This window comes from Zalophus californianus, chromosome 3 (assembly GCF_009762305.2).
Source record: "Zalophus californianus isolate mZalCal1 chromosome 3, mZalCal1.pri.v2, whole genome shotgun sequence".
Lineage (NCBI taxonomy): Eukaryota > Metazoa > Chordata > Mammalia > Carnivora > Otariidae > Zalophus > Zalophus californianus.
This window is the reverse complement of record NC_045597.1, coordinates 157,195,363-157,209,810: the sequence shown is the minus strand read 5'-3', so window position 1 is coordinate 157,209,810 and position 14,448 is coordinate 157,195,363. Positions and strand designations below refer to the sequence as shown.

Sequence of the window (14,448 nt, the reverse complement as noted above, 5' to 3'; positions counted from 1 at the left end):
GAAACTGTAGAGGCCTGAGGCATTTCAAAAATGAACGGGAAGGGTTTTTAAACTGTGCAGGGAAGGATGTCTGCGACATGACAGCGGATAGCCCCAAGCGCTGATGGCCTCCCTCCCGCGCTGGGTCAGCTCCCCACCAGTAATCGCCTCTCCCTCCCCAGGTTAACCCGCCCCTCCCCCCCCCCTCCCCCTCCCCCTCCCCCTCCCCCCTCGCCTCCAAGGCTCCCGCGCCCTCCTCTTCTTTTCCCTCCTATGAAAGGCTATGCCTTTCATAGCCTTTCCCTACCCCCTTCCTCCTTTTCCTTCTCCTCGCCCCCTCCCTTTTCCCCCCTCGGTCTCTCGCGCAGCCCACGCCGCTTTCTCCCCTTCTCTTTCCCCTCAGATTCACTCTCCCACCGCAAACGCCGCCTCTTCTCTCATCTAAACGCCAGGCGGGAGGTGCAGCCGGCCGACTGCGCGCAGGCGCACTGCGCGGCGGGCACGCGGGCGGGCTGGGCGTCTGCGCAGGCGCGCGCTGCTCTGGCTTCAGTCTGGCGCTGCTCGGTAGGCGTTCTACGGCTGATTCAGTAAGGATTTGGGGCCGCGCGCCGGCGGGGGCACCATGTTTCTTCAGTCAGTCAGTCTCTGGAACCTGGCGTTTTATGCCCTTATGGTTATCATGGCGACCCTGGGGCTGTGGGACGTCTTCTTCGGCTTCGAGGAGAACAAGTGCAGTATGAGCTATATGTTTGAGTACCCGGAGTATCAGGTGAGGTTCGGCTGTCTCACCTGGACGCTCCGAGACTCGGGCCCCTCCTGCAGGTTTCTCCCCACTTTGGTTCCCGCGCCTTGCTGGCCCCCTGTGCCAACCTCGTCTCTGTTTTCTTTAGCTCTGGAAGACACTGCAGACCCTCCCTCCCACCCTCCCCTTTGTGTCCTCTCAACAGTGGGGTGTCAGGTAGAAGGTTACCTGAGGCATGCTCCCGGCCCCCTCGTCGTTGCTCCCCTGTCCCTCCTCCCCCTTGCCGGTTCCAAATCCCAGGTACAGATTCTTTTGACTGCACGGGCCCACCCCTACCCCCCATTCCTAGAGACGCAACTTCAGCCCCTCTCCCAAACCCAAACCACATTTTCCCTGCGTTCCTATCTTAACAGGTGCCCCTGGACCCTTCTTTTCTTTCCACTCGCCTAAATTCTCACCATCCCGCGCAGTGATTTGCACGTCAGCTTTCGCCTTTCTAGAAAGGGACTGAGCTTCTGCAGAGTGTGTAATGGCTAGATCCCAAGACTGCCTTTGCGACTCCAGGGTTTTACTCCCGTGTGAAAGGTTAAACGTGATAAGTAATTAAATGGAAAACTATTGAGTTTTCCTCCTGTAAAGTTGGCGGAGCCTCCGGTTTTGTAGGTTATGGGTCCATGCGTGTACATACAAGCCTGTGTTTATGCATGTCGTCTCTTAGCAGTTGCATACAAAATCTATTTCATAGTGTTTTTGTTTTCTCACTGTGTTTGCAATTTAAGAGAGACCCGGCCTTCCTGGCGCGCGTACTCGCACTCTGCCCCCCACCTCTTCAGTTCCATTTTGAGTATTTTCAATCACAATTGTTTCCTCAGGTCAACAGAGTAAAATCTAGAATTTCATTCATGACCAGCTGTGGTGATAAATTATACACAACTGTCCAAAGAAATTTCTCCTGAATGATTCTTTTATTTCTAAACGCATCTCCCAATTATGGAATACATGTTATAATGGTTACTCCCTACCATAAAAAGCATATGGACTATATTACTGATGAAACGCATTTTAAGTATACTTTTAAAACCATAGCAGATTTTTTTTTTTAAGGTGAAGAATGCAGATCGTGATTGCCTCTGTGTACAGGTCGTTATGGAGGAGCATATAACTTGGTTAATGCCATTATTTAGATCCTAAAACTACCTGAGGTTTAGATTGCTGAAGAACATCTTTTCCCCATGGGCAAAATTCTAGTTTAGATTTCATTTGTTTTGAGATCCTTATCTTGGTTTTGCATCAATAAGCAAAAAATGCTTATAAGGGAGTGGAAAAACTTGATATCAAATACTATTGAATGAGATTTTAACGTGTTACTGTTGTCTCAGTTTCTAAGCACATATCCTGGTTTATGTTTACCAGAGGCTATGCATAGTTAATTATGTGGGCTTTTAGTTTAGTTTTTTTTAACTGAAAATAGAGCCCTTATAATCTTTAATTTTTCTGTGGTTTAATAATTGGGAAACTCAACAGGTTGAAGTAGGTCACTTTAGTTTTGTATTGCATTGAAGAGTTTGATTAAAACAAAATTATCTGGAATGATACAGAACTAATTCCTATTTATTTTGAGATTGTCCACAATTATTGAAGCTATTTCAATATCTGCAGTAGTGGAAATTGCTTAGTGTTGAGAACAAAGCGTACGGACTCACAGATCCATTTCTTGCCTCATAAAGTTAACTGGAAAGACAGAAAATTAGCTAGTGCAAAAGAGCTATTTGGCCTTTTTTTTTTTTTGTCGAGTAGTTTGTATTTAGTTATTTTGATTTAGATTCCCTTTTTGAGATTTTACACTTCCATTACTATTAATAATTTGTCAGTACAGTAATAATTACAGCAGCCAGAGTTTCTGATACACATTTTCAGTAGACTTATTTTTTTTATGATGTAAAAAGCTGTGTTAATTTCAGTATTTATATTTGATTCTTAGACCTTTTGTTGTGCACACCAGATTGTGTTATTTTAGAAATACAGTTAAAACGTGTCTATAGAAATGAGTCATTTTGAAATATAGTGAGATTTCTGAATAACAGTAATTCTATTAAGAACCAGTGGTTTTTAATGAATATATATTCTAAATATATTTTATATGTGTTGCTTATTTTTAGTCATATTTTATAGTAAGCTTTCTAATTGTTTGCAGATTGATGTCCAGCATTTGAGATGACATTGGGTTTTCTTCTTGACGCTTTTTTTTAATTGCTAATTTGCATATTCTTTAGCCAAATTTTAGAGGAAATGAAAGGTAGTTGAAACACACTCAACTTTATTCTCCATTTTAAAAAATTAAAGGTGGGACAGGAATTTGAACCTATTTGTAAAAATGAAGTGTTGAATTTAAACTTGTTTGAGTTAGGGGGGCACCTGGGTGGCTCAGTCGTTAAGCGTCTGCCTTCGGCCCAGGTCATCGTCCCAGGGTCCTGGGATTGAGCCCCGCATCAGGCTCCCTGCTCCGCGGGAAGCCTGCTTCTCCCTCTCCCACCCCCTCTGCTGTGTTCCCTCTCTCGCTGTGTCTTTCTCTGTCAGATAAATAAATAAAATCTTAAAAAAATAAAATTGTTTGAGTAGGGGCTCCTGGGTTGCTCAGTTTGTTAAGTGTCTGCCTTCACCTCAGGTGGTGATCCCAGGGTCCTGGGATCAGAGCCCCTGTGTTGGGCTTCCTGCTCAGGAGAGAGTCTGATCCTCTCTCTCTTTCTCTCCCCCTTTCCCCCTCCCCACCACTCGTTCTCTTTGTCTCTCAAACAATTAAATAAATAAGATATTTAAAAAATGCAAAAAAAAATTGAGTATTCATTTTCTACCTTTGGTTTTCCAAAATTTGCTTGTTCGGAGTTAACTGAACATCTCACAAACCTACCAGGAAAAATACACATTATCCTTTAAAGCTCTTGCTTTATTATGATAGCAAGGCAAAGCTTTTGTTTGGTAGCAAACAGTTTTAGGCAGATTGTAAAATTGGAGAAGAAACATCTGTGTTGTTTTCTCCCATTCAGTAATTTATTTGGCTGTGCTCAGATATGTGACCTAACAGTTGTTGTCTGAAAGAAAATGTTGATATTGGAAAATACTCATCATACTTTTGTTATTAAGTGTGAGGTTTGCTTAAATAATTTATTGAATAATTCTGTCAGGTATATTCTAGACACTGGGTATGGGTGAGAGGGAATTAGAGATGAATCAGACCTTGTGCCTTTATGTCTTTATAATTTTTATGTCTTTTATAATACAATGGGGAGACAGGAATGCAATGGACAGTTAAAATATAATGTGCTGGGTGATAGACATTGGGGAGGGTATGTGCTATGGTGAGCGCTGTGAATTGTGTAAGACTGCTAAATCACAGACCTGTACCTCTGAAACAAATAATGCATTATATGTTAAAAAAAAAAAAAAAAAGAAGAAGAAGATAGGAAGGGAAGAATGAAGGGGAGGAAATCAGAGGGGGAGACGAACCATGAGAGACTATGGACTTGAGAAACAAACTGAGGGTTCTAGAGGGGAGGGGGCAGGGGGATGATGGGTATTAAAGAGGGCACGTACTACATGGAGCACTGGGTGTTATACCCAAACAATGAATCATGGAACACTACATCAAAAACTAATGATGTAATGTATGGTGATTAGCATAACATAATAATAAAATATATATAATGTGCTAAATGATAATATGAGTGCATATGAGGGTCTTCACAGAAGAGAGCATCCAAGTTCCTTTTCAGTAGTCAAAGGCTGCAGAGAACTCATGGTTAATTAGAGGGCATATATTTATAGTTCATGAAGTGCAGAAACAAGAAAACTGCAGCAATAAAGAATAGCATTTGTGAAGGTGGCAAGGCACCAGGACACATTGTATAAGCGGTATGGATAGTATATAAACTGCTAACATTGGTTGCCTTCTGGGTAGGGAATTAGATGGCTAAAGGACCAGGAGTAGGAGAGAGCCTTTTCATTGTATATCCTTTGTGTCTTGAATTTGAAGCATATTAAAAATTTTAAAATGTGGCATGTGTAAGTTATAAGAACAGTAAGAATAATTAGAGACAGATTTTAGAGGGTCTGTCTCACTCTTTATCATCTATTAATATAATCAGGAAACACAGGAGGTGTATGCTTTAACACGATATTTCTTATTTTTTTTAATTTTTTTTAAATTTTATTTGAGCGGTGGGGTGGGGCAGAGGGGCAAGAGGGAAAGGGAGAGAGAGAATCTTAAGCAGGCTTCACACCCAGCCTGGAGGCCAACTCAGGGCTCCCTCTCACGACCCTGAGAATCCTGACCAGAGTCAGATGCTTAATTGACTGAGCCAGGAAGGTACCCCACAAGGTATTTCTTGACAGCAGTATGCACTATGGATTGAAGCAGGGAAGTTATGACAGGAAGAAAGACTAGTCAAAGATTCACCTCTCCCTTGGTCTTTTTATTAAGCTGGAGTTATTAGGGTTGGGATGGGCAAAGGGCTGAGAGTTCTTTGTAAGATCTTTAAAACTATTCATTTTGATCAAAATCTCCTTTTTCTTCTTTTTTATTAATTATGGAGCTCAAATTTTAATTTTCCAGTTTTAATTCACAAGTAAAAGGTACATGTAAAATAAAGACATTAGTTTCTTGAATCAGTATTTTTCTAGCACTTGGGAACTTGTTAGAATTTTTGTCTTTTGAAAGAGTTCCCTCTTTTCGCTGTGTCTCTGTCAAATAAATAAAATTTTTAAAAAATAAAAAAAAGGGGTTCTAGGTTAGAGATTAGAAGGACCTGTAGAGTCAAGAGATGATAAACAGCAGGGGCAGGATTGTGGAGATAGTATTTAAGTATAAAGGTAATTTGATTTTGATTAAAGGTCTATTTTGGGGAGGGGTTCTCATTTAAAATAATCTAGATAAAATAATTTAAAATATATGGGAGTCTTGTTGCTATAAAAGTTTTTTTTAAATCCCTTGACCCTCTTCTTTTTGTTCATCAGCATCCTTTCATACGGCTATACTTTTTCTATCTTCAGTCTGGTCAAAACTCTTCTTGTTTCTTCCTGCCACTCCCAAAATGCAATTTTGCCATTTGCTAATAGTTTCCTATTCTTTTTTTTTTTAAGATTTTATTTATTTGACAGAGAGAGACACAATGAGAGAGGGAACACAAGCAGGGAGAGTGGGAGAGGGAGAAGCAGGCTTCCTGCGGAGCAGGGAGCCCGACGCAGGGCTTGATCCAGGACCCTGGGATCATGACCTGAGCTGAAGGCAGACGCTTAACGACTGAGCCACCCAGGTGCCCCTAGTTTCCTATTCTTCTGAGTTAATTTTCAACTAGTTCAAAATTTTGCTTAGCTAATGTACTAAAAAGAATGACCTAATACTCATGTATTGTCATATCCAAAGGTGTACTAAATTGGGAGGAGTTAAGAGTAATGGTATACTTGTTCTCACATGTTTTCTTTTTGCTTAATATGTACTTAAAATATTGCATCATTTTCATTTTTGATTATATATTGTGCATGGTCAATATTGGGACAAATTTGAGTTGAAGTCCATATATGTGATATATGTGTATGTGTATATATATGTATATATATATATATATATATATTTATGTATAGCAAATCGTGGGATTGGTATTTCTGCATTTTGAGTATTTGAGGAGGTAAAATTGTTACTGTCTTAAACAATAAGCTCACAGTCTCTAAAGATGTTTTCAGTTGTTACTAACACAGACTGTTTATGGTAATATTTTTAAAAGAATATTCAGGAATGTGCGTGAGTGATCGGAATTCTGTTTTTTAGAACAGTGAGGTTTTTCAGTGTTATTACCACTTACAGACTTTAAAATTCATTCAGTACTTAAAGTTTTTATCAAGCACATGTACAGCACTGCTAGATCATTAAATCCATTGATGTCTACTTAAATAAAATCTACTGTTCAGTGTAACTGGCTTCATTTTTAATGGTTTCTATAGTTTAAAAAGGAGCAGAAGAAGGGCTTATACTTTACCATCACTTTTATACATGCCTACGTTTTGGGGATGACATTAAGACCTAATTGTATTTTTTTGAAAAAAAATTTATCAATTACTGCCTCATTTGTTATGAATTGCAGAGTAAGGTCCAGATTAATTTGTGAAGCATATTAAGTTGAGAGGTCAGAAAGCTTACTTTCCTTTGAATGATATAACAACTGGACGATATAGTTGGGCCTAAGTACAAGGAGAGGCATTACAAACCAGTTTAAAATAGCAAAAAAGAATTGATTTGATAATGGAAAGCCTTTATCATTTCTAAGTGTAATTGATACTGATACTGTATTAAGTACATTTCCAACTATATTAACAAGTAATTTGCTGACATACCCCAGTGTTTTTCTTTTGTCAGTGGCTATTTTGAGTAATTTGTATTCATTAGAATTTCAGGTAGTTCCATTTTATGCATTCCTGAAGACTGCATGGTTCAAAACTCACATAATTCAAAATGAATTCTACATATGAATAAACTAAAAGTAAAACTTACTTTGGGCATTAAGTGCAGTTTTATCATCAGTAATACTTTTATACTGTTTCAAATGTGTGTAATTCAGAATTGGGCACAGTAGACAGAATTGTATTAATACAACTGATTAAATTGAAATTGCCTCTTTTTTTTTTTGCTGCAGAAAATAGAACTTCCAAAGAAACTGGCAAAACGCTATCCTACATATGAATTATATCTTTATGGAGAAGGATCCTATGCTGAAGAACACAAAATTCTCCCTTTGACTGGTATTCCAGTTCTCTTTCTTCCTGGTAATGCTGGAAGTTATAAGCAAGGTAAGTCTTGGAAGTAAATTTTGAAAGCTGTGAAATTCAATCGAAGAATTTATCAGATACATACTCTGTGTTAAGTACTGTGCTAGGCATACTGGGAGACACAAATATTTGACATTTTGTCTGAGACAAAAAAATGAGTGCAAAGAATAGTTGAAGACCACTTAGAAAAGAGTAAGATGGAGAAAAAGAACAGGATGGAGTAGGTAGGATAAATGATACAGGGATTCAGGAATCAGCAGAAGAAAGGTTTATGTTGGAAATGGAAGGTACAGAAAACATAACCTAGAATACTGATCAGAGAAGTAAATTGGTACATGTTTTGCCAAACAAGAGAAAAGATTGGTTTCTTTCTTTTGGAGCTATTTAAATTAGATCTAGAAATACTGATGGGAACACAGAAAGGTGAAGATAGGGAACCTTTATGTATGATTCCAAATTGAATGTTGGCCTGGAGATAATAGCAGTTATTTCTGGCATAACAGTCAAATAATCTGGAAGTAACTTCATTTAAAAAGTGCTTTTTGGTTATTAACTGGCATATTCTTTTATATAATAAGAATAGAATTCTTTCAGGGACCCTGGGTAGTTCAGTCGGTTAAGCATCTGCCTTGGGCTCAGGTCATGGTCCCAGGATCCTGGGATTGAGTCCTGCCTGCATCGGGCTCCTTGCTCAGTGGGGACCTGCTTCTCCCTCTGCTTGCTGCTCCCCCTGCTTGTGCATGCACTCTCTCTCCGACAAATAAATAAAATCTTAAAAAAAAAAAAGAATAGAATTCTTTCAACATTTAGTGTAATTACTTACATGTTATGTATTTATCTAGTAAACATTTGTGTTTTAGGTATTAGGGATCCAAAACAGACCAAGATAGATAAAGTCCCTCCCCCTTTGTTAAGACTTATATTCTTGTTGAAAGACAGGCCATCAGATAAATATATCAGTAATATTAAAAGGTTAGAAAATTAAAACAGAGGTGAGGGATAAAGGAGAAATAGGGTCAGGAGGTAGCTAGTTTAGTTGAAGTGGCTAGGAAAGGCCAGGATGAGGAGGTAACATTTGCGCAGAGGCTTGAATACAGCAAGAGACTGAGGTATGTGACTATTTGAAGAAAGACCCTAAGGTAGGAACATGCTTAGTACATTCAAGGCCACAAAACCTGGAGAAAGTGACAAGAAATAAGGATGGAAAAGTAGCCTCAGGCTATATCATATAAGCTGTTGAAAAGACTGAATTTTGATCCAAGGTGTGTTGGAAACTATTAGAGGTTTTGGGTAGGAAATGATACAATCCAATCTTTTGTCATTGTAATTGTTTGAAATACAACGCAGATACAGGGAAATGTGTAGAGATATATTCAATTAAAAATTATTATAAAGTGAATAATCATATAGCCAAAATCTAAGTCAAGAAGTAGAAAGATTGCCAGTACTGTGGAAATGCCCTCTATGCTCCGTCCTGATAAAACTTTCTCCCCTCTTTCTAGATATAACCACAATCCTAACTTAAAGGTAGTAAATTTCCTTGACTTTTATTGTTTAAGTATCTAAATGTGTATCTCTAATACAATCCACTTTTGGGGGGTTATTTTTAAACTTCGTAACATAAACATAACTATTCAGTATGTATTCTTTTGTGTTTGGCTCTTCTACTCAACGTTTTAAAATCATCCAATTTTGGGATGCCTGGGTGCTCAGTTGGTTAAGGTGTCCTGCCTTTGGCTTGGGTCATGATCCCAGGGTCCTGGGATTGAGTCCCACATAGGGCTCCCTGCTTAGCAGGGAGTCTGCTTCTCTCCTCTGCGCCCGCCCCCCCCCCCGTCGTTCTTTCTTTCTCTAATAAATAAAATCTTTAAAAAATTCATCCAAGTTCATTTATTTTTTTCATTCTTTGTTATCCCATTATATGACTATACCATAGTTTAAATATTCTGTCTTTGGACACTTGTGTAATTTATATTATTGGCATTTACAAGTAAAGAACATTTTTCTTACTTTGGATCACATAAGCCCATGTTTCTGTAGGATGTATGCCATAACATTATTCCCATGTCACAGGTTATATGTATCCTTCTATTTTTACTGGTTGTGCTAACTTATACTCCCAGAAATACTACATTATAGTTCCCTTTGCTCCATATCCTTGACAACATTGGAATTGTCAGATTTTTAAATTCTATACAGTATGGTAGGTGTGATTTATTTTTAAAAAAATGATTACTCTGGCTTTGCTGTGTAGATAATATGCTGTAAAGGGGCAAGAGTGGAGAAGGAAAGATAACATCATCAATCATCAGGGAAATGCAAATCAAAACCATAAGGATAGATTTCATTTCATATCCACCACGGTAGCTATAATCTAAAAGATAATAGCAAGTGTGTGTGTGTGTGTGTGTGTGTGTGTGTGTGTGTGTGTGTAGAAATCGAAACACTCATCCATTGCTGATGGGAATATAAAATGGTAGAGCCACTTTGGAAAAACAGTTTGGCAGTTCTTCAGAATGTTAAACATAGAATTTTATGCTTAGCAGTTCCACTCAAGAAAAATGAAAATGTACATTCACACAAAAACTTGTTTACAAATGTTCATAGCAACACTATTCAAAATAACTAAAATGTAGAAACAACCCAACATTAACTAAAGAATGGGTAAATAAACTGTATCCATATAATGGAATATTATTCGGCAATAAGAAGGAATGAACCATAAAAGAAGAAAATTACAGGCCAATATCCTTGATGAACATAGATGCAGAAATCCTTAGCAAGGTATTAGCAAACCAAATCCAACAATACATGATCAAGTGGGATTTATTCCAGAGATGCAAGGAGGTTCAGCATCCACAAATCAGTCAACATGATACAATAACATTAATACAATGAAAGATAAAAATCATATGATCATCTCAATAGATGTAGCAAAAGCATTCAACAACATTCAGTATTCATTTATGATAAAAATTCAACAAAGTGGGTATAGAGGGAATGTACCTCAACATAATAAAGGCCATATATGACAGTCCTACAGCTAATCATGCTCAATGGTGAAAAGCTGAAAGTTTTTCCTCTAATTTCAGGAACAAGGCAAGGATGCCCACTCTCACCACTTTTATTCAACATAGTATTGGAAGTCCTAGCCACAGCAATAAGGAAAGAAACATTTTTAAAAAGCCACCCAAATTGGAAAGGAAGAAGTAAAATAGTCACTATTTGCAGATGACATATATAGAAAACCCTTAAGACTCCACAGAAGGCTGTTAGAATTAATAAATGAGTTTAGTAAAATGCAGGATACAAAATCAATGTACAGAAATCTGTGGTGTTTCTGTATTACTAATAACAAGAAATTAAGACAACCCATTTACAATTGCATTGAAAAGAGTAAATAAATACCTAGGAATAAATTTAACAAAGGAGGTGAAAGTTCTCTACACTGAAAACTATAAGACACTGATGAAAGAAATTAAAAAATAAATAAATGGAAAGATATTCTGTGCTTATGGATTGGAAGCATTAATATTGTTAAAATGTTCATACTGCCAAAAGCAACTACAGATAACACCTATCACAATTCCAATGGCATACTTCATAGAACTAGAACAAATAATTCTAAAATCTGTATGGAACCACAGAAGATCCCAAATAGCCAGAGCAATCTTGAAAAAGAACAAAGCTGGAAGTATCACACTCCCTGATTTCAAACTGTACTACAGAGCTGCAGTAATCAAAACAGTACAGTATTAGTTAAAAAAAATACACACACAAAAACAAAACAAACAAAAAAAACAAAAAAACCACACACAGATCAGTGGAAGAGAATTGAGAGCCCAGAAGTAAACCCACACATATATGGTCAGTTTATCTCTGATAAAAGAGCCAAGAACATACAGTGGAGAAAGGACAGTCTCTTCAATAAATGGTGTTGGGAAAACTGGACAGCCACAAGCAAATGAATGAAACTAGGCCACTATCTTTCACTATACACAAAAATTAACAAAATGGATTAAAGACTTGTATATAAGACCTGAGTCCTTATAATTGCTAGAAGAAAATATAGGCAGTAAGCTCCTTGACATTAGTCTTAGCAACATCTTCGTGGATCTTGCTCCAAAGCAAGGGAAACAAAATTAAAAATAAATAAATGGGACTACTTCAAACTAAAAAGCTGCACAGCAAAGGAAACCATTAAAATGAAAAGGCAGTTTACTCAATGAAGATATTTGTAAACCATATATACAATAGGAGGTTAATATCCAAAATATATTAAGAACCTACATAACTCAACAAAAAACAACCCAATTGAAAAATAGATGTAGGATCTGAATAGACATTACTCCAGAGAAGACATACAGGTCACTAGCAGGCATGAAAAGATATTCAATATCACTAATTATTAGGGAAATGCAAATCAAAACTACCTATCACCTCATACTTGTCAGACTACTACTGACAAGTATCTACTACTATCAGACATAACAGGAATGAAATCTTGCCATTTGCAATAACATGGATGGAACTTCAGAGAATTATGCTAAGTGAAATGAATCAGTCCGAAAAAGACGAATACCATATGATTTCACTGAAATGTGGAATTTTTAAAAAATTAAAAAAAAAATAAACTCAGATAAGAGAACAGACTGGTGGTTACCAGAGGGTAAGTAGGTTGGGAGTGAGCAAAGGGGGCCAGTTGTATATGATAGATGGTAAATAGATTTGTGGTGATGATCACTTTGTAGTGTATACAGGTGTTGAATTATAAAACTGCACACCCGAAGCTTTTATATATTAAGGAATTAATTACCTGATAACATGAATTACATGGTACAATGTGCATAAACCTTGAAAACATTATAAAAGTGAAAGAAGCCAGTCATAAAAACCCATGTATATGATCTCATTTATAGAAATGTCCAGAATAGGCAAATCCATAGGGACAGAAAGTAAATTAGTACTTTCCAGGATTGGGAGGAGAAGAGGAATAAGAAATGACTGCTAATGAGTACAGGGTTTTCTTTTTGGGGTAATTAAAAAATATCTAAAGTTAGATTAGTAGAATTTTGTAAATATACTAAAAATCATTGAATTGTACTTTTTATATAATAAGTTGTATAGTATGTGAATTGTGTATGTTAAAAAAATGGAATGGCAAATAGGTATTTTGTTTGCTAACCCATACACTGCAACTTTTAATGCCAATTAATGCAATTCACAAATTCTGTGGAAGGGTTTACAGAGCAAAACCTAAAACAGTGTGGAAGCAGGTAGACCAGTGAGGAAACTATTAGAGTAGTTAAGGCAAGAGATGATGGTGCTTAGATTAGGAAGACAGTGGTGGAAATGGTGAGAAGTGTTGATTGGGGATATATTTAGAAAGTAGAGGTTGTTCAGATTTACTGATGGATTGGGTGTCGTGTAAGACAAAGACAAATCAAGCATAAGTATCTAAACCAAGTGATGAGCATATTTCTTGTAGGAATTTTCTCATTCTTAAATTAAAATCCTCAAGTGTGACTTATTCATACAAATGGCTAACATTTCTTATTCAAAGTATTCTTCCCCTCCCTTTTAGTTATTTTTCCTAATCAAGTGGAAGCAGGTAAAGAATGAATGACCTGTTTACTTTTTATTTAATTTAAATTTAAAAAAAAAACATTTAGGGCACAAGACATAATACAAACAACGGTTTGTTCTTCTAAATTGATAGCATTGAAGGATGTCACCCTGAAGTAGGTTGTTTATATTCAGAGTGTGGGATAAAGTTATTTGTTAAGAGACTTTGAAGCAAGAGTGGTTGCAACTTTTAAAAATTTTGTTTAATGTACACTTTGCACTTTTCCTCTGCAGTTCGTTCAATTGGTTCTATTGCACTTAGAAAAGCAGAAGACATTGACTTCAAGTACCACTTTGACTTCTTTAGTGTGAATTTCAATGAAGAACTGGTGGCACTGTATGGTGGAAGTCTTCAGAAACAGACGAAGTTTGTACATGAATGCATTAAAACAATTCTCAAACTCTATAAGGTAAGAGATAGGCATGCAAATCAATAGTGATCACCTATTAGCATTTTTTAAGGGATTCAACATATTTTAAGTCATTTATTTGTTTATATGGAAGTTAAAGTGAAGATGACACAAAGGGTTTGTTTTTGTTTTTGTATGTGTGTGGGGGGGAGTCTTGTTTTGAGCTCAGTGGTTTTTGAAGTTTTAATTGAATTTATAAGAAACCTCTCATGAATTTAGGGGAAAAACTTTTTTTAACTTTATAAATTAGAAGTGCATTGAATTTCCTAAAGACCATTAGTATGGATCAACCCCATGTCGGGCTCCCTGATCAGTGAGGAACCTACTTCTCCCTCTCTCTCTGCCCCTCCCCCTGCTCATGCTTTCTCTCAAATAAATAAAATCCTTTAAAAAAATGTTGGATTATTGTTTTTGAACCTTTTTCTTTTCTAATTAAGCATTTAAGACTATAGTATTTCTTCTAACCACTACTTTAATCTTACAAATTCTGATGTGTTTTGTTTGTTTGTTTGTTTCAAATTTTTATTTAAATTCTAGTTAACATATAGAATGATACTGGTTTCAGGAGTAGAATCTAGTGATTCATCACTTATATATATACCCAGTGCTCTTTTATTTCCCTCTGTCTACTAATGACAAAAATGAACTACTGGGACATCATCAAGATAAAAAGCTTCTGCACAGTGAAGGAAACAACAAAACTAAAAAGCAATCTATGGAATGGGAGAAGATATTTGCAAATGACATATCTGATAAAGGGTTAGGATCCAAAATCTATAAAGAATTTATCAAACTCAGTACCCCAAAAAATAATCCAGATAAGAATGGGCAGAAGACATGAACAGACATTTTTCCAAAGAAGACATAGATGGTTTT

The 14,448-nt window shown here is 36.9% G+C and overlaps 1 protein-coding gene across 2 annotated transcripts in view; it reads left to right on the top strand.

Moving 5' to 3' along the window:
• The first annotated feature begins 569 nt into the window (after positions 1–569).
• PGAP1 (post-GPI attachment to proteins inositol deacylase 1) overlaps positions 570–14,448 on the top strand; it is a 72,224-nt gene continuing 58,345 nt past the window's right edge. The window contains exons 1-3 of one of the 2 annotated variants that reach the window (XM_027590725.2): positions 570–748; positions 7,405–7,558; positions 13,397–13,572. In XM_027590725.2, coding sequence (XP_027446526.1) covers positions 602–748; positions 7,405–7,558; positions 13,397–13,572 — 477 coding nt within the window. In that variant the 5' untranslated portion in view covers positions 570–601. The remainder of the gene's footprint in view (positions 749–7,404; positions 7,559–13,396; positions 13,573–14,448) is intronic. The other variant, XM_027590724.2, reaches the window with a different exon arrangement.